Source organism: Lupinus angustifolius, chromosome LG03 (assembly GCF_001865875.1).
Source record: "Lupinus angustifolius cultivar Tanjil chromosome LG03, LupAngTanjil_v1.0, whole genome shotgun sequence".
Lineage (NCBI taxonomy): Eukaryota > Viridiplantae > Streptophyta > Magnoliopsida > Fabales > Fabaceae > Lupinus > Lupinus angustifolius.
The window spans coordinates 5,226,014-5,248,451 of NC_032011.1; the positions used below are offsets into that span (position 1 = coordinate 5,226,014).

General features: G+C 28.5%; 1 protein-coding gene across 3 annotated transcripts; it reads right to left on the reverse strand.

Moving 5' to 3' along the window:
- Positions 382 to 5,200, reverse strand: LOC109343228 (growth-regulating factor 1-like). Of its 3 annotated transcripts, none has more exons than XM_019581427.1 (5): positions 4,907 to 5,200; positions 4,551 to 4,864; positions 3,399 to 3,614; positions 2,110 to 2,461; positions 382 to 1,591 (listed from the first exon to the last, which is right to left on the reverse strand). In XM_019581427.1, exons 1-5 carry the CDS (start codon positions 4,942 to 4,944, stop codon positions 754 to 756), a joined length of 1,758 nt encoding a protein of 585 aa, XP_019436972.1. In that variant the 5' UTR covers positions 4,945 to 5,200; the 3' UTR covers positions 382 to 753. The 3 variants fall into 3 exon arrangements, with proteins under 3 accessions (XP_019436972.1, XP_019436971.1, XP_019436970.1); XM_019581426.1 differs by having other exon boundaries at positions 382 to 677; positions 716 to 1,591; positions 4,551 to 5,200; XM_019581425.1 differs by having other exon boundaries at positions 4,551 to 5,200.

A 22,438-nucleotide genomic window follows, 5' to 3' on the forward strand; every position in this document is an offset into this window, starting at 1 on the left:
TAAGCGTAAGCTACAAGAAAGAAGCTTAACCAAACATGGGCTTATTATGCAGTGACACTTGCGAGATAACATATATGTTACAGCCAAAACCAGCATCTCTTGATGGATGTGTTCATAGTGGGTTGGTGATGAGCATCTTGCCCAAGTTGTGTTCATTTTGAATACAGATGAAAATCACACTAGTTGAAATGGTCCCAAAATGCTAAATCATGTTCATATTTCTAAGCAAATTTGAGGAAGAACTACTAAAGAAAAATGATGACAATTAATCTCTAAGGAATAAAAATCAGTATTCAATTCACAAGTCAGACAAAACTTGCATTGCCCACTTGCTTGCATAACTTTTGTGCAAAATTTTCTATGCTCTTGCAATGATTTGCACAAACTAACAAGTCTCATTAATGTTTCCTGTTATGTCATGCAATCACATCTCATTTGACCCCAAAAATTGGCCATGTCCTTAAAAAAACAAGTCCACATACTCCAACAAATATCAGTTACTGTTTTGAATACAAACATGCCAAAACACTCTCACATGACATAAGAACAAAAACAAATTCAAACAAAGCAAAAACCAACCTACACATCCAAATTATACAAACTCATATTTCATGCTAATAATCATAAATAAGAACACATATTTCCTACTACTAAGATTACCATATATTATATAAACTCAACATATAACTAAAGTTGGCAAAGCACAAAGTTCGTCTCTCCTTTCATGCATGGCTTCATAGTTCAAGGGTGCTTTTACAACAAGGGTTTCATGGTTGATCCAATGAGTTCATTGCAAAAGGTGGCACTTTCTTGAGTCTTATTGGTATCTACTGCCCTTGGACTGCTTCCAGCACTGCTATTGGAAAGTGACCCAAATGCTGTTTTCTGCAATATTCCGGTAGGGGATGATCCTATTGGAGGACTATTGTCCCACCCATCGGTCATAAGGTTGAGAGCAGAGGAATTTTTTGAACAATGATCACTTGCATTGTTATTATTATTGTTACTAAGATTCAGCACTTCTCCAAGAGGACCACCCATAGAACAACTCTCCCATGTAATTGGAATCCAGTTAGCTTGCCTAGTATTTGATTCATCGATGGAACTTCCCGTACCCAAACTCATTTGAATTGGATCTAACTCCCTTGATAGCCTTAGTGGTGACAGTGTGAGCTTTTCATCAGTCCGGGTTGAGGACGAGAATGACATGAAATCTGAGGAAGCAGCCATTGGGATGGAAATCGATAGTTGTGTACTATCCGATTGCATGTCATCATTGGGACAGTCATCAATGAAATGCCTGAGGGAATGTTGCGGCTCAGTTTCTTGGTTATGTGAGGAACTAAAGCTTCGGCTACCAAGCAAAGTGGAGCTTTTCTGAGAAGGGTTGAGTAGGGAATCAGAAGTGACAAGCCCAAACTCATTATCATTCCTTGTGGATCCCTCAAATGATTGGATTTGCTGTTTATGAATCATAAAAGTGTTGTTTTCCTTTGGTTTCAGCTCAAGAGTTGGAGGCAGCATTGGAAGTGAAGAACTATCTTGCATTCTCTCACTTGCATCATTCTCTTTGTCCTTATTCATAAAAATCCTTCATCGCGGAAAAAATCTCAGGTTAAATTAAAAGCATGTAACCCTCAAAGATTAAGTAACAAAGTTTGATTTATGTACATACCATCAAAAGAAGTAACAAAACTTGTCATGTAACAAAGTTTGATTTATGTATATACCATAAAAAGAAGTAACAAAACTTGTCATGTCTAAGACCATCTTTTCCTTAAACAATTCTCAATTATTCACTATCTACCCAAAAGGATGAAATGCTAGATTCTTTGATTCTGTCCTTATCCCTAGGAAAAAAATGTAAAGATAAAAGTAAACATATCAAAATATTGGAAACATATGGTGGAATGGGAAGAAAACTTGTGTAGACCAAATCAATGAACAACTAACAACACATCATAGCATAAGCATCTATGTTATTATTCGAGGACAAAACTTAGGCATTAGTTCTCTCAATACTTTTAGGGTGTTGTTTTCCAATAAGGGTTATAACATGTGTAACATTTCATCAATGAAAGCCCAATCATTAACCTTTTTTACCCTCACCTGTTAATGTTGATGGTTGGAGAAGTATCGGATGCAAGAGGGAGCTGCATATTCTTATGCTCCTGATGTGGTACAAAGTTAAGGCTGTTGGATGCACATGTTGTGGTATTTGGAGTAGTGGTTGTAGTGGCGGTGGTCCCGGATGCGGTGACAATGCCAGCATGGCCTAAATGGCCTTGTTCCACAGGCTTTCTTGAACGATGGCGGCCTCTGTTCATGTGGCGCTCACAATACTTTTGGTCCACGACAGCATCTCTAGAGCACCGCCATTTCTTCCCATCTGTTCTACGACACCTTCCTGGCTCAGGATCAGTGTTGTTTGAGAATCCAAAATGGAAAGCTCCCCATCCCACTGCACCATAAAACAAGACAAGAAAATTCATGACTGAAAGCAGAAAAGTGAAAACAATCCATCATAACTTTTGTTCTATGTTTGTTGGGTTAACATCATCCTCTTCAATTTTTATTCACGGGTTGCTTGTCTTCTTAACTCTCGAGGTCATGCAGCAATCAACTATTTGCTCGAGGGTAAGGTTAGGTACATCTATTCATAGCGGGTTGCCTTATTTTAGTAAAATTAATTATAATTAAAACTCGTGCACTAGATCGGCCTTTTTACTAATCTAATATGAATTGAAAAATTGCTGACCATGGATGATTGAGAAAAGTGGAGGCTTTCCACATAAGTTTCATACACTTCATACCTTATAGGTTGATTGAACAGAACATAAAATTAGACAAGCAAAGCATTTTTATTTCATTGATAGGATGAAATTAAATAAATCTACCATTTTTATATTATTTGTCACAAATTATTTAGCACTGTTTCGCAATAAATGTATTTATCTCACTCTTTAATAATATTATTCTTATTTTTTATTCAAAAACTTTTTTTGGTCCAAAACAAAAACTTTAAAAATATAGTAAATATAAACGGAGCAATCATAATTGAATAAGCTATATCATTCAAAATATAATAATTACAATAAGAAACAATAAGTTCTAAATTTGTGGTGTAAGGCCTCACAGGATGACAAGTAGGCCAAAAGGTCAAATGTTCGATTCCTATAAGTAAAACTCGTTAGGAGATACAACCACACATCTGAAAATGATTAGTTTCTTATCTATAGGGTGAATAAATACCCTTGATTATACCAAAAAAAACTTAAAAATCCGTAAAACTGTAGAAAAAATAGCCATCACAGAGTGACTTCAGGATAATTTTCATTACCATTATGAATAAAAAAACTTTGTTTATTATTAGGCCAGGGAGAGTAACATTTACATACATGCATTGGGTCTAAGAACTCCAGTTGAAAAGTTATAGAATCCAGCAGAATCAATGGCTTTTCTAATAGGAATGAGCAAATGAGAAGGTACAGGCACATTTGCTGTTATGTATTTGTAGATCAAAGCTTGGTGTTCCAACTCCATCCACTGTGATGGAGTGAATAGCCCTCTACCCCCTGTTATAGTACCATGTATAATGCTTCCTGAACTATAACCTGTTCAATATTCATACCCCACAATATAATATGGTTAAACATTAGCACAAATGGGAAGACAAAAAATTAATTAATGACATTAAATGGCATAATTGAAAATTGTAAAATAAAAGAGTAGCAGAAGACATGTTAAACATTTATAAGATTTTTTATAAACATTTGGTTTGGTACCACCAAGGATATCCATAACCTTTTGGATAAGAAACTAATTCATTTTAGGTACGTGATTGCCCATCCCAACAAGTGTCACTCTAAAAATCGAACTCTTAATGTTTTGGTCATTCTATGGATCTATCTTATAATACTAGACCATCCTAGTGTTGGTATTTTTGCTAAACTTTGATTTGAAGAAAAAACAGTGAAGTCAACTTTTTGATGTGTGGAAAATATGGAAAGGGAAAGAAAGATTTGAGAAAGTTGGGAGTGCATAACCAATCAAATTTTATAGCTTTTTTTCTTCTTTTCTTGCTCCTACTATATCCCTCTAAGCTGGTTTCATATATTTTTCTCCTTTGGTACCCTCTAGCTTACTGTGCAAACTTTTCCTATCACCCCTCTCCTAAAACAGGAAGACATAGATTTTGTTGAAGATTTTTTATTTTGTTTTCTACTTCCTTATTTTTTTTCCTATTGACATGACTTTAGTTACACCACTCAATACATTTTCATCTATAATAATACCTTCTACCTATACTGTTGAATCATTATTACACAACCATATTTTAGTTCCCCACAATGAATACCACTTTCTATTTACATAACACAAACAAATATTCAACTAATGCAAATAAAAATCAAACCTTTCACAAAGCAACCCTTTTATTTCTCTTTTTTTTAAATAATCTTCAAATTATACCATTTTGTTTATTCCCTTAAAATATTAACAAAATCAAACCAAAATGCTATTACTATGTGTGTGCATGAATATATATGTACCTGCATCTCTGCTATAAGGTTGGTAAGAAAAATGCAATGTAGCATTTGATGAAGTTTCTGGTTTAGGAGAAGAGAAACTCAGCATTTGTTGCTGACCATCACAAAAAACAGTGCCATTATTATTATTACAAGATCTCAACAAAGAGTTTCTTTGTTGAAACAACATTGCTTTGGAAGAAGAACCAGATATATCATCATCATTAGTCTTAGCAACTTTGGAACTTCTCCATTCATCTTCAACATTGGCACTAGATCTTTCTTGCTTAAGGAACCCACCAGATCCATACAACTTGTGCTTTGTTTCAGGATCTGAAGCATTAGAAACAAAGCCATGGCTACTAGTAACAGTGTCTGAACCAACCAACCCATCAAAACCCACAACCTCAGGATCCATATAGAGAAAAAATTGAAAGAAGGATTAGTATAGTAGCATGTGGGAATGGAAATGAAGCATATTTTGTTGAGACAAAAATAATGAGAGTGTAGTTATTCTCTTTGGAAAAGGAAGGTACATTTTATGGTTAAGGGAATATAGATATAGAGAAGGAAGAGGGTGAAGTAGGAATAGAAGATATGTTTGCACCTTAAAGCTAAGGTGAAACTGAAACCACAGTTGTTTTGTTTTTGGGAGTTGATTTCTTACCAAAGATAAAATAATTGGAGAGAGAGATGGATAGAGAAAGTGGTGGGGATGCAAGAAACTCACTGAACTTTAGTTTATATCTAGGACTTCTAAATAGAAATATCTATTTTTAAGGATTTAATAGTGTTAATATATATATAGAGTAATATTTATTTAGTTTAATATCTAAATATTATTAGTATAAATACACATTCAATACATATTTGTCTTTCAGTTATATTATTTTTATGAATAGTCAATAATAATTAAATATGTATAGTGAATGATTTACTGATAATATATAAACTTATACAGCATTAATACATATATTTTTTCTAATATTCATCTGAGTTGCTCTAAGTAAGTATTGAAGTGTATTAATTCCTTGAAAATTTTAAAGACAAAATAGTTTTCGGATATGTTAAATATTGGAGTCATGTGGTATAATAGTGAAGATGAATGACTTAAAGAATGAAATGCGCGGATTGTGGGTTCGAGTCACATCATAAATAAAAAAATGAGTTATAAGGTAGTTTGATAGTTTGAGTGAAAGAGGTTGAGAATGGAGTCTCACTCACAACAAAATACAAATATACTAATGATTGCCTATCAAAAAATGTTAAATATTGGTTACATTCGTTTTTAACTATTTTTTATGACTTCAGATACTTTAATCTCCCTAAAAACTACTTTGATTAATATATTTGTGATCTTTAAGAACCCTATGAATCAAATTAGTTCCCATGAAAATTTACTCTATGTTATATTAGATACATGTTTTTTTATAATATTATTAATATTTAATTATATTATCATGCTTTTTGAATTTAAAGATGGTTGTTCATTTCTTTATTCTGTAGCCAAAAATAGATATTTGTTCACTACTTAAAGACTATTTGTTGGACCCCAAGTGTACCACAATCATATCTCATAGTTTATTAACTTAGATATATTAAATACAGTACCTCTTAGTATAATAAGATAAATTATCTTTTCTAACTATTAAAATCATGACATGTGTCATATTAATTATTTTCTATAAAAATATTACTAAAACTAAACAAAACAATATATATGTCATATTTTTACGAGATAAATTATCTTTGAGTAGATATATATTAAATAACTAATACACTTACATTATATTATATTATTTTGAGCCATCAAAATAATTCGACATAGAATTATTACACATGAGATAATACATGTTAAAATATTAGGATAAAATAATCCCGTAAATAGTTTACCTATTTATTAAAATAACGAATTACTATTTTTGTACATGTATAATTGTCTTTTTAAAGTTATAATGAATATATTAAAAATATAATTATTTGTATTCAATTTATGTAAATGAATATATTAACCAATGTTGTGAAACCTGATCCGGAGTCAAACTGGGAGAGATATCGTATTAGGTTTAACTGGTTTAAATGATTAAATCGTCCGGTCTTACGGGTGATTCCATACATAATTAATATTTTTTATGTATAAATATATAGTTATATATAAATTTAAAACATTAAATAATTAATAATTATCTATAATTATATTGAAGTAATATCTCTTCATCTTTTTTTGGAACGTAACAAACAAAATATTAGAGAAGTGTTTCATTTTTTTTTATTTTTAAGTGAACCGTCTGGTTTACTTCTCGGATTAATCCGGTTTAACTGGGTTTAATACAGTCGGATTAGAATTTTCCCAGTTTAGAGCGGTTCAACTCTCATTCAGTTAAGACGACAAACTAGAATCGTTTTTAAGTCTAGTTAACAGTCAGACTGTCCAGTCCTATTCAAACAAATAGAGTTTGCTGAAAATACATTTAAAATGACATATTGAAGTGTTTTTGTTTTAAAAATTAATGAGGTAAGTAGAAATAAGATGGAAAAACTTCTACATCTTTTTTACATGATTATTAAGTCACATAAATCTCCTTGTTTTTTAATGAGTCACGCAAAAATCTCATGTTGCACACCCTTTAAACATTCTATTCAATATTTATTGTAAATTGAAAAAAAGTATGCTTTATTACTATATATTTTATCATTTATATTTAATATTATTAACTTTTCAAAAAAATAATTCAATAAATAGTTAATAATATAATAACTGTATATATATTTACACTATAAATATTACTATATTCTAAAACCAACCGCACAAAGTGTTAATCACAAGCCCTAAAGATAATCAATCCTTTATTCTAATAATAAGATGGCGATATATTCATTAAAATAAATTTTCTTCAAATTAATAGATGGATTTTATGTCATAGTGTTGTTAGCATTATTCTTACACTTATTATTACTATTTTTTCATTTACTGGTTATTAGAGTAAAACTTTTAAATGTAGCAAAAAGAGTAAAACTTCTACATCTTTTTTACATGATTATTAAGTCACATAACTCTACCTATTATTTAATGAGTCACATATTCATTAAAAAACATTATCTTCACATTACTAGATGGATTTTATGTGAGAGTGTTTTTAGCATTATTCTTAGCACTTATTATTATTTTTTCATTTACTGGTTATAGAGTAAAACTCTTCTCAATACTATATGCGAATTTCATTTATGGAAAGCTACGGGACAAACTTTGGAATGTAGTTGAGAGTGAGAAAGACGTGAATGTCTTCTTACGCAAGAGTTTAATTAGTTTTCACCCACATCAACAACCTTCCTTCTTTTTCATCATAATTTATCCCATCCAAAATATGATTTTGATTCAATGAGTTTAAGCTTAAAACTAGTAAGTCTTGAGTGAACTATTTTTTAAACACTAAAATGACATTGTTTTGGAAAGAAAACAAATAATTTTAATTTATTTATAGTTATCTACATCCATTGTTAGTTTATGTTATAAGGACCAAGAAAAGATTAATTGTTTTATTAAGTTTTAAACTGTTTTTTGTACGATTTTATTGGGAAAGTTCATATTTTAACTCATCTCTGTCATTTTAGTGCCGTAAAACATTCTTGTTTAGTTAGGTAGTTGTGTAATGCTAATATTTTTAAATTTAAAATATAAAATTATTTTTTAATATAATGTTAGTGAATGACTTCTTGTCTGATCAGTGACTTATTGATCTTGTACTCAACTTAGTTGATAATTAATCTAAGTTTAATAACATCGAATATATCCTATGTGTGTTCCTCTCAATGGAACACGCATGGGATGCACTTATAGTTATTATAGGATTGGGAATTTAGGATGACTTTAGGTCAAAGGCATATATATGCTTACAACAACTGAACATAATTTTGTTTTGCGAGTAGGAGAGAGAGAAAAAATGCACATGTTAATATTGTCTAAAAGATTTAATATGTATACATTAATAGTGTAAATGTTTTTATACTATCAGTTAATTATTTATCATTGATTTATTAATCATCATTGACTCTCAAATAAAAGTACTATAGCAGTGTAAAGAACTTTACACTGTTAGTATACAAATTTTAAACTCTTTTCTAAAACTATTTTTCTTTCGCTATGTCTATCTTACTTGCATTTATCTATACTATATAAAGCCAAAACATGGTGTAACTACCACCATGACATAATTTATATATTCCTATTTTGCTCTTCAAAAATTTAATTTTAAAAAATCATATAATCTTATATAACCACCTCAAATATATTAACTATAAGTTGCATATCTAATATCTATACTACTTAATAAAGGAAAAACCTAACCTAACTTTCATGAAGTTATTTTGGGTTTTCCTATTTCATATTTTATAACTTCTAATTTTATTGTATAAGTTATACTTTCATCTTTATATATACTTATACTACTAGACATTTTTTTCATATTTTATAACTTCTAATTTCATCTTTATTTATAATACTATATTAAATGTGTTTATTCGAGTGTTGTAATTGAGTGATATTGTAATTGTAAGATCTTAATTTAATATTAATATTAAGCCTCAATGTTCAAATAAGTGATATAGTACTCTTATTTAAGTAAATATAATTACCTCAAACGAATATATATTCAACTGCAAATTACAATATATAATACAACTTAATATGTAGAATACACATTACAAACAATAGGAAAGCGGGTTGACAGGCATGGTAGTGCCTGTCAACACGCTAGTATATATATATAATAAACGAGTTTACAACAACTTTAACCAAACAATATTTTACAAAGAAAAATCCACTTACCGGGTAAGTTAAAAAACTTAATTTACATTTTAACCTTCTATTCTATAAAAATATAATGATATCTCATGCTCTTTACAAGAGAGGAGTTCATTTATTTCATCACTAAGTTAAAAAAACTTACTTCACATTTTAATATAACAAATTTTTATAAAATAGTTTTAAAATGTAAAATATATTTTTTAACTTATCGACAGGGAATATAGGTTAAAAAATATATTTACATGTAAGAATAGGTTAAAAAATAGGATATACATCTTCTATTAAAAATTAAATATCATTCTTTATGTCATCGCTTATATTTGGTTAGAACAAATAGAGTAAACATTTTCTATCTTAAAATAATGTACTACTCTATATTCAATTAATCATAAATAATAACATATGAAATGTCATGTTATATTTTTTTGTTTATCACATGTATTCTCGCATCGGAGGCAATACTATCCGAGCCGGGAACATTTATAGGTACGTGAGACTAATTCTCTCAACAATATTTTTTCATTCATAAGATTCGAACCCGAGACTTTGTTTAAAGGGAATCAAACATGTAATACTTGAACCAAAACAACATATTTGTTTCCTAAAAAAATAACCCCACATTATGACGGTTGACCCGAGTGTGAAGTGAGAAGCATCTCCATCTACTTGGTGTTGAACACGTTATGACCATTGCCCTAAATGCTAGCTCACACGACTACCTTTTGTTTCTGTCCCAACGTATTTCCAAGTTCCAACATCATCATTATTACAAACTAGTTAACCCTATTTTAGGCCACCTAAGTAGGAATAGGTAATAATCGTTTTTTCCAATGGTCAAAAGAAAGTGGCTATGGCTTGATAAGATCCTTGACTAAGTGATTATAATGGGGAGGATATGATATTTTCACTCTTAGCATATTAATTAATTTTCTTTTTTTACTCTTTATTTATTAAGCAGAAATAATAAGTTTGAGAAATGTTTAAAAAGAATAAAATTATAATATGTATCCTCTGTTAAAAAGTGTAATATAGTTGATGGCTCTTATAATAAAAACTAGAGTGAGTATTATAATACTACCTTTTCATGATAAATGTTAAACTCTAGGGCTAATGACAAAAAACTTAAAAGATGAATTTTACATTCAGAAATGATGAATTGGTTAATTTTGAAAAATAGTAAACTTAATTTTCAATCAATTATTACCCTAACTAACTTCCTTCTCCACGTGTTGCAAGATTGAGTGGAGGATATATTAATAATGTAATGTAAATCAAAAGAACATGGCCACACTCTTAATAGCAAGAATATAGAGTAGATAAAAAGCAATGAAGGGCACATGAACTACTACGCTAACTTTCAATTCTTTATTTATGAAAGCACATGATCCTTCAAGGAAAAAATAATGTTTTTGTCATCTTGTATAATTCCTTTTCATACAAAATGCTAATTCTCCAAATTATTTTTAATTAAATTGACCACTCATCAATCTCATTCATCTCCACCTTAGCATGTTTTAAACGAGATGATTCTTTTGTCCAAAAAGGTATCACTCTATTTTTATTTATTGTGATTAGTTACAAAAATATTTTATTAGTAAATTTTAAATTAAAATATATATTTTTTAACAAATCATAAATAATGATACATGAAATCTCATACTTTTTGGTATAAAATTTGGGAGGAAGTTTTGAATGCATGAGTAGTTAATGAAAAGTGAATAGATACAGCTGGCTTGATGGTTTCCTTCCCAACTTCATATCTCCCCCTCCACTCATTTTATTGGCATTAATGAAAGAGTAGTTGAATCAAGTTTGAACTTTAAAGGGTAATTAATTTCTCTCATTGATCAAATGTTAAGTTTTTTTCTTCTTCCACAAATTAAGAGCAGAATAGATTGAAGTAAAAACATATAAGAATGAAAAAAAAACATAAATTAAAGTTCGGGAATGTTTGAAGGTATTGTTGCTTTCTTGTTTAGTGTCTCCATTATGTTAGAAAACCAAAATGGAGCAAATACACAACTTGCTAGATTGGAACATTCATACATGTGTTAGTAATGGAAACAAAGAAGCACACCCAAATAGGATACAAAAACAAATTCTAAGTTGACCGAGGCTATTGTCCTACTAGGGTAGGTTCAATTCGTCCTGATTTAGTTACTATAAAACATATTGGTCTTTTTGAAAGATTCAGATACGAATATAACTGTGTTTGGTATCAATTAAATTTTTAGTTTTAATTTATAAATTGTAATATTATAATCTGTTAAGATTATAATTTGATTATGTTTGAGTATCTTAGCTGAAAACTGAATATAAATTAATATATTTTATTTATATGAGGTAGAAAAATTATTTTTTACATAGTAAATTACAGAAAATTATATGAGGTAATTTGTTTATGTTATGATTATTTTTGTTGTTTTTACACTATTTTCTAAATATATATTTTTAATATTTACCATCATATACATTTTTATTATAGATTTTTTAATTTTTAATATTACATAATGAAGACTAAACAAATATTAAAATAAAATACAATATAAAAATAAATATCAATATTAAAAACAACATGATACATAAATAAATAATATTGTAATTAGAACCAACCTTACGTGGGAAATTTATTGCATTAATGTCTCTTACATTTTTTCTAAAAATATTTCCCAGCTCCCTCACTTTTTAGTTAAGAAGTTGCTTGTTTCAACAAATTAGTATTATATATTTGTATTAATTAACATTCACTATTGTCAATACAACAAAATTATCATTTATTTAAAATTATAGTATCTTAATTTTTAGTATGTACTAATAATAGACTAACATATTTTGAGCATAAAGATAATTGAGCGTGGAAGGCTGAAAATGTCCTCTGAGTTCATCCATATATGGAACATATTTGCAAAAAGCTTACTTTACGTACCAACCAAACTTGGAAAGATTTAAGATATGGAGTGACGAAGTGAATTATATTGTGTTGGCCATGCCCTATTCATTTATTTATGATTCTCTTGTCTTCTTCCATCACTCTATAGTTTCCATATTCCAAATGACTAACATCTTTTATGGCGTAAGAAACTAGATTTTAAAAAGACCAAAAGGTTAAAAATTTAATTTCAATAAGTTACATTTATTAGAGAGATAAACACACACTCGAAAACATATTAAATTTGTATTCATAAGATAAGAACTATCCTTAATAGTATCAAAATAAATATGCCAAATGGTTCCTAAGACATGGTTCCTAAGACATAAAAAACATAAGATCAAATTTATAATGTTGTACCTCTTCCATTATTCTATGTATTTTTCTAACGTAATGGAACGAGAACTTGCAATCCTAATTTATAAAACCTCTGTCACATACCAATCTTTGCATTTGACTAGTGAAGACCCCACGATGGTTCTGTGCCCAAACTTGTAGGGAACATATATTTATTTCCTTCGATTTTCAGACCCATAATAATATTCGTATTCATTATCTTGGACCTACCCAGCATGAAATTTGTTGGTACAGTGACATATAGTGCTAGCCCAAAAATAAATATGGTCATATACAGTGACATATGTGTTCGTGTGTAGAGATGATACAATGTTATAATTGATGTATTTTGACCAAGTATTATAGTACTAATTCATTATATAGTGGACATCGGATAGGAATAAGGATCATCAATAGATTTGTAAATAAAATGGCAAAACTATCGTTATATAAAACTATCGTTATATATTATTTTATGTTTGTTATTGTGTGACATTTGTCTTTCAAGTGATAAAGATAATTCTTAGTAGTATAGGAAATGAGTTCCTCTTTTTCTTAAAAGTTTACGTCTTATGTCCTGGACCAATCAATATTTATTAACATGTCAAAAATAACACTTAATTTTAATTTTATTTTATTAAAATAATATATTAACCCGACATGTTTATATATAAGTGGAGCGAGACAAGAATGTTTATATCAAGTTGGGACATGTTATCTCCATCTCTCGTGTAATAGTGTATTATTCAGGAATGTTCAGAATACGCACATAAAATTTACTAACAAAACAAATATTTGATTTTACTTTTTTTTTTCAATAACAAAATTATTATTCTATTATATTTAATAGATAAAAATATATTATCATGTTATTGATTTCTCTATTTCTTAGTACTTGTCATTTTATCAATAGAGGTAATCTCTTACTCAAATTTTATATAGAGGAAATGCAATTTTAAGTAGGGAGAAGGTTTAAAATAAAGTTAAGCACAAATTAAACAAATACACTAGTTAAATATAGTGGTTGAGAGTATTAGCAAATAGTTACTTGCAATTACTTGAACAATGGGATTGAGGTATCTAAAAGAGTAACATTGTATTAAGAGATTAGAATGTATAACCTCGAAAAGTAATAAATTTTGAGAAAAAAATATATGCATAGAAGATGTATGAGTTTTATATATTGTATTTGTGTCATCCATTAAGCATATTTAGTTATTATTAACTTTTCAAAAAAATAATCCAATTGAGTTATGAATAATATAATAATTGTATATAAATTTTTATATTATCAGTACATATATATTACACTTATAAATTTAACTTCCTAATACACATTTACTTATTTTTAATTTCATATAGCTCATAGGTTAACATAACCTTTATTATATTTCCAAGTTTTTGTTTTAACTTATGCATGATTTCCACTTTTTTTTTATTTCCCAACCACTAGACCCTTTCTTGTGTCCAATTTATTTAATGCAAAGCAAAGAAGACAGCTGGAAGAGCGAGGAAGTATAGTCTGTCATCTAGCTAGCTAGGATAGCCTAATTATTCTCTACCTCACCACAATATTCTAGCTTGTTGCTACATTTCAATTAATTGATTGTGTGTTATGCAATTATATCACTTTACCATGTTTATAAGGATGTGTGTTTGTAATTTTGTGACTTATGCTTACTAACTTCTAAACCTATTGAATAAGGTAGTAATATATTGATAAGAATTTTTTTTTATGTTTTTATTTTCTTTTACCATTAAGAAATTAATTTTTTTCGGAATACTTGACTACTTCTCCAAACATTTATCTGTAGTACCAATTGGTATGAGAAGGAGACTTAGGTTATGTTTGGTTCTGACATAAAATAGGAGGGAAAGAAAACACACAAATGAGGCCCACCATAAAACCTTTCTTCACTATTTTGGAAAGAAAATGCATGAAGGAAAGAAAACCATAGAAAATTACAAATTTGTCCTTACACCATTAATGAATTGAAAAAACTATATTTTAAGTGAAAATAAACACAATGTAGTGAACTTGTTTATTTGTATTCATTTATAGGTGAAATTAGTTTACTTAATTTTCATTTCATTAATTTTGAACTCACAAATAAATAGTAATTGTATATGCTCAATAGAAATATAGCGAAAAAATCATAATTTCTTAAAATTACATATAAAATGACAAATAATAAATAAAATTATAAATACAAAAAGTAAATATGCAAAAATGAGATGATTAGAAATATAAAAGTAGTTATCAAATATAAGTTATGATTTCTTTAGATACATTAGTGAAAATAAATATAAGATATTAATGATTTTTATAAAAGTGACTATATTAAACTTTATAATTTACATGTTAGTTAAAAATATTAATTAAAATTATTACAAAAAAATATTTATATAATTTGTAATAACGAAGTTTAGTTTTTAAATATTAGACATACTACATAATTTTTTATATAAAACTAATAAGGGCATTTATGTTATTTTATACTTATTATATATTTTTTCCTCTTATTTTTTCTTTCATTTTCGATCATACTAAACAACAAAGTTTTCATCTCATTTTCTACTATTTTTCTTTCCTTCCACTTTCTTTCCTTCTACTTTCTCTCCTTAACTAAACATAGTTTGAGTCTTATGGTAATTATGTCTAAAATCTTAGTTTATTACTGCTTCCAACCAATATTTGAACTCATGTATTGTTTCATTAAAATGTTTTTTGAAGTACTACTAAATAACTCTCAATTTTTTAATGAGTCCAAGGTGATTTGCTTGCATACGAATGAAAGTGCAATATCTATATATTGTCAGTATACAAATTTATATATAGTTCGTTTATCTTCTACAATTTATTTGTAGTTTTAAATAATCAATAATGATTAAAACTAAGTAATAAATAATAGACTAATGATATATAAAACTCTTACATTATCCATAAATATATTTTTAATAAGATTCTAACTGTAACCCAAAAGTAATGGTTAACAAAATTTATCATACAAGAATCAAAATCTAAAACCGACGAACACTAATTTCTAAAAGCATTAATTATGTGATATCATAATTAGTAATGTGTACGAAGGACAAAACAAAAAATGTTTTGTCCCTTGCAAGTTTTCCCTTGAAGGCTCTATAAGTTCTGCTACATTAATGTTACTATATTTACATGGAGATTTGAATATAGATTTTGTACATCAAAATCAAAATAATGAGGAACAGATAAGGAAAGAAGAGAGAAAAAAATATACATAGTGATTGTGTTTAAGTTTTATACATTATAAACGTATCATTCATCTTTAATCATTATTGACTCTTAAAAAAAATACAAATGAATGACAAATAATACATTGAGTGTATATAAATATTTATATAGTTGACATATATCATACTATAGAAAGAAATGATTGAAACTTCATTATTATGAGAAGTACCCCCTCTTTCTTTTCATCTCTTTCACTGCAAATATAGCAAATTAGCAATATATTCCACCAGCACACCAAGTTGAGGGTCTGAGAATGAATAATAGTGAAAATATGGCAAAATTGTCTCATTTAATGACCTGCAATTTAAGCACCAAATGTGGCATATTTGCTTGTAAGATAAGCTTCTGACTGCACGCAAAGAATCTGTTTGAAAAATTATTCTGGGGTTCTTTTTTAACTGAGGGTTCTGGAGACAAATTGTACTACCCACATTTCTGCAAGTAGCTAAAGAATTAGTTTCCCCATCCACTGCTACCATGGGTGAAATGGGCTAGTTTGGACATCATCATATATTCCGTTTTACAAATACGTGATTTATTTGGATACATAGTTTGTCGCTTTTTATATTCATTTATAAGATATTCCTTATAACAAACTTGACATATAGTACATGCTATATATATATATATACACGTATGATAAATGAAAGAATTATGTAAATGAGTAGTGGTTTCCGTGGCACAAAGCTCTAATTGTAGTATGGTTTATAGATGTGCTTTGGAATGATTTTTACCGTGCAATAGTTTCTTATCTTAGATTATGGATCTCATTCCTTAATGTGACCACAATTTTAGCAATTACTGTCACTAGCACAAAACAGCTTTATCATTCTGTTTGTAAATGTAGCATGGTTTCAAATTATTAAAAAGAACCAAAATAATATAATGATGCAGCCACATCTAAATTGTATTAGAAGTTTAGAGCCACACTGATATAATTAAAGAAGCTCAAATCTTGTATTGAAAAATCTCTCAGATACGACCAATCAAATTATATTGATATTGGATCGTGTTAACTATTGCCTTTCAAGGAATAAGAGTTTCACACTGGATAATTAGGAAACTGTAATGAAGGTCCAGAGTTCTCAACGAAATAATAAAACGTTGATATGAAAGAGAAAATGGGTTCATTTTGTTTCTTGAGGGAGAGGGAATGGAAAGGTGGGTAGAGTGATATTGACATGTCAAGGGAGGGGTGTGGTAGTAATATTCACACATAGGGTCATCACAAATCTACAATTACTATACACTTATATAGACGCTATCATGTATGAATATAAAAATATGTTGTTGCAAAAATCAATTAAAGAATATAAATATTTATTATTATTATTTTACTTCATTAACTTTGATGAATGATGGGATATGAGACATAATACATCATAATAAATTTTTGTTCATCATTCACTATTATTCACATAATTTTAGAAATTATGAAATAGTATAAAATAACTTAACCGTAATAAATTTATTTAAAGCATTGAAAACTAGATTAAAGACAAATAGATAAAAAAATTGAGTAATAAATACAAATATGAATAAAAAATAGATCATAAATGTACGTTAAATATTAAAATATGATTTAATATTTATATATTGAAAAGTTTTTTTGTATTGTGAATACATTCTTTATAGTTTATAATTTATGTGTATTACTTATTTAACAGTTGATTATGGTTAACACATGAATGATTGATGAATCATATTAAAATAAAATAAAAAACTCTTAATATCATATATATCAAACTTGGAAAAGATTTTGAAAACATGCAAGAAATAAATATTAAAAGATGTGAACTATATATGTATATTTAATGTATATCATGAATGTATGTATCATTATAAAGGGAGAAAAGTTGAAGGGAAGGTAGAAAGTAAGGTGTAGAAATATGTGAGAAGTGATAAGAAAACAATAAATGAGAGGGAAAAGTAGAGGTTAAGGGATGTGTGGAAGGTAGAGATCAGAGAATAGTGTGCTGGGCTCTAAGAGAGCGAGTAGGTTAGCCTCCCCTTTGCCGACATGTTTGGGCTGGGCCCCACTTATTCTTTGTAATTGTCCTAATTGCATCACCCTATCTACTACATTCTAACGGCTCTTTATTGCTCATAGGACCCTCCATTTTTACATTTTCTTTCCTTGCTTTGGATTCCGAGAAAAGTTCTCATCAATTATTGATTTATTTTCAAAGGATTTAATATATATGCACAGTGAATCATCCATCAAAATTCAGATGTTAATTATCATTAATATTCAAACAAAAGTATTACAAATTAATAATGAAAGATATGCTGACAATATAAATAACTTTGTATTGACAATACATATATTTTAAACTTATTTTCAAATATGATGTATTAAATATATATTTATACAAGTTTTATTGAAAAAAGATTCTTTTATTTTAAGAGTATATTCAAAATATATATTTTATATATTAGTCATTCATTCTATAAAAAATAATAGTTCAAATCAATTAATTAAGTCAAATTATATAAATAATTACATTTCTATGGAATTGATTACTGACAGGTAAAATAAATTTTTTTAACTTAATCTTTTAGTAGTGTATCTCTTCTCTTTTCGAAAACATGTTTTCCAGGTACTTGATTACAGGAAAGTCAAAGACAGTTGGCGTTTTCATCACTGTATTTGATTGGACGTATGTTGATGATTAATGTTTGGAAAAGATGGAATTGTTGCATCATCTTATTGGTAGCCATGTATAAGTGCACTTATAAAAAATTCTTTTTATTAGAAGATTAGATACATTTCTAATCCCTATCAGTATTTTAAGTTTTTAACCGTTATTCTTGAGATGTTAGTTACTTTCCTTTAACTTTCAAGTGTCATTTTTTCATTAAAAAGTAGTTCATATTTATTTGTCATTTTAAAGTGCAAAGCAGTGTTGCTGTTTAATTGTGATATATATCTTAACGCGAATAAATCCCCTTATTTGCTTTAGGTTTTGTTATCATGTATTCCATCTAATAAAAAATAAAAAAAACTTGTATTCCGCTACACACAGCTAATGCCAACAATAAGCTGAGTACTGAGCAGGAGGCACCTACTATCATTCTCTTCTTCATTATTCTCAATCTCTAATGATGGCAAATATATGTAAATTTATAGGTATATGAATATATCACACTGGAGGCAATCCCGTTCGAACCGGAAATATCCACAGGTACGTGGGGCTAACTCTCCCAATGAACATTTTTTCATCCACAAGACTCGAACCCAGATTCTTGCTTAAGGGGAATCAAACATGTACCACTTGAATCAACGCTCGTTGGATGTTCATATACCATCTGTTACCTGGTTCGGCTCATTTATAATTGAATGTGCACAAGATAAGCTTTCATTGATCTAGGACTAGTATGAGTCCAAAATTTAGATCAGATGCATATTAGGATCTTGTAAATGACAAATATTATTTAACTTAATATGATTCATCTTATACCCATCCATGACTTTTGTTTGTAGGCATCACTTTAAATATATATAAAATAATAATATCTCTTTATTTCAAAGTATATAATTCATTTGTTTGTATGGGGAATGAAACGGAAACAAAGAGGGAAAGAGACAATAAAACATAGTTAGTGAACTAGAATTTGATTGATTAAAGTTAAGCATGATTAATCTAGTGTTTATCAAGACATTTTAAGTTCCCAATAAATATGACTGTATTTTAGATATTATGTTCTTTTTCATAAAAACAATGTAATAATATACATTATATATATACTTTACTCTGTTGTAGTTTTTTTTAAGGAAAACTCAACCAAGTTATTATGCAACTGTTGGAACTTGAAAATGAAAACTAGATTGCTATCTTTGGGAAAGATTTGATAAAGATCCGTAGCTGATAAATGATGCCAGCTAGCTTTGTAAAGAACTATGGCTTATCATGCATGTAGGTGGATGGGTTAGGTCCTAGCCAGTAGCCACTATAGAAGAAGACTATCTAGATCACTCATTCTACTTTAATTGTAGATGCTACTTTTTCTTGCCTTTAACAAGGATATTTAGGATTCCATGGTTCAACTTTCCACTTTTAGAAAACATAATCCAGCATAGATACACTCATAAGTGATGAGTTGATCTTAATTTGTCGGATAAGTAAGTGTAAAGATTTTTTTTTCTATAGAACTTAATTACTTAAATAACATATAAATGAATGAACACATAAACATATTTTTGTTAAATTTTGGGTTAAAAAGTATTTTAAATTCATTTGTATGTTTCTTTCACTTAACATATGATAAAATTTCATTTCATAAATGGAGATCTCCCAAAATTGATATCAGAGCTGATGAATTGATGACTCAACCTAGTGTTGAAGTAACAAGTAGTCGATAAATTTTTTCAAGGTACTTTGGTCGAAAATCTTCTCTGTCAGAGGTTTGACAATATGTTCTTTAATGACAAGACAAACCAATAATGATGTAAGTAGATAAAAAATTGAGCTCTAACATACCTAATATTTGAATGAAAATAACTCACTTTAAGAATTTCAAATATGAAGAGAGGTCAATAAATTAAGTAACATACAAAAACATTTTAATATGTAGATAAATATCTTTGTTGCCTTTAACAATGATACTCTATGTTTAGTTCTTTTCTAAATTGAAACCATCTTTTGTTATGTTTATCAAGCTCACAAAACATTGAGGGGAATTTAGATTAAATACACCTAGGAAAAAAATAAGTACATGTGACACTTGGTTTATCTACCAAAAGCCCACTTGTGTTTATTTTTCATTCGTAGATGATCATAATACTCGAACCAACTTCCCACCTTATATTTTTTAAGCTAACTTCTACATAGTTATGTAGGAGGTTGATATGAAATTACCAGCTTCCTACAAAATAAAGGAAGTCGGTAAATTGTGAAAGGGACAATTACAAAAAAATTAACCCTTAATCGTGACAATTAAGTAGTTAAATTTACATTTTGAAAATATTTATACAAATTTCTCCAAATTTGAATATGATCAATTATTAAAAAAAAAGTTGAATTTCTTTTAAACTTTATGTCTTTTATAAGTAGTCATCATAGACTATTTTTCTTTCTAATTAAACCTTAAACTTTATCAATTGATAAAATTAGTTCATACATCAATATGTTGTTAAATTAACAGCAAAGAATTTTTTTAACTCTTGAACCTTTTTAATCGCAATTGTACATTTTTTATTTTTTTATTCGTTGAAAGAAGTAGTTTTTGAATTTTAAGGATGAAAATATAATCTTATTCTAATTAAAAAAAATACAAATAACAATGCAAGTTACTTTTTATTTGGTATTTCAAATTACTTCCCTTATCCATTAGTGGATAGGAGTGTCAAGGTAACCAATATCAGTGCCCTAGAATTGTGGCCACCCCAGTACTTGAAATTGATCAGATATTTTTGTTTAAATGTTGTGTAGCTTTTATGCCTATAATTGAAGTGATCAAGCTTATAGTAGAATGTTTTGACATTTGCATCAGTTGCAAGAAGGACTGCATTGTCTAGTAAGGTTGATGTTTCCCATTCAGCAATTGGACTCAACTTGACTTGGAGTGGTTAATGAGTGTGTTGCAGTGAGATAGGTTGAGTATACAATAAGAAAATTGAAAATGAGCCACAAGGGGTGTTCCATTGCAGCAAATTAAGGAGAAGAACAATATAATGTGTTTAAAGTTTATGTTAGTTTTGTAGTAAATTTAGGATTTGTTTGGGAGTGAGGATTTGATGGGGAAAGGAAGAAAATATGGCTTTAGAAAACATTCCCATTGTTTGAGAGTTGAATGAAGGAGAGAGAAATGTGTTGGAGGGTTTCTCTAACCCTCCAAAACCATTCCTGTGTCTATTTTTAAAGTTATCTTAATTTGAGGTTTTTTGGAGATAAAATGTCTAAATAATTAAATAATTTTAGTAATATTATACAATTATATGTTATTGTCTATTTCTCATTACTAATTACATTTTTAAAAGAAATAAAAAAAATATTATTACATTATCATTAGTTTATTCTCCCTCATCTAAAATTTCATACACCCAACAAAGGAGAAGATTTCCTTTCTATTTCCTTTCTTTCTTAACTCTTTGATCCTCTCATTCCCTTCTCCTCATAACTTCCAAACAAAATCTTAAGAAAAATGATAAATGCAATGTTAAAGTTCTATCTTGATCGATGACTATGAGATAGTTGACATGGTAAACTCCAATATGCATTTCAGATAATTTGCTATTGTCTTTTATAAGGTCAAATTCATATACTGAGATTTCTTCAATTTTGTCATTTTTTCTAAGTATTGACATAGTGCCTTTATTTCTCACCGTTAAGATTCTGGTTAAGAGTATTTCATTTCTTAGGAATGTATAAATATGAGAAACTTAATTTGCAACTTGGCACTCATTCCAAATAATGCTATAGGTTAAATCCAAACATTCCTGGAACAATTAAAAATGTCAAAAGCAAGTTAGGGAAAGAAATATACACGTAAAACCAATTTGTTGATAGAGAATTTGAAACAAATATACGTCCAAAGCAATGTGAGCATTATAAAAGAATTGTTCTTATTAT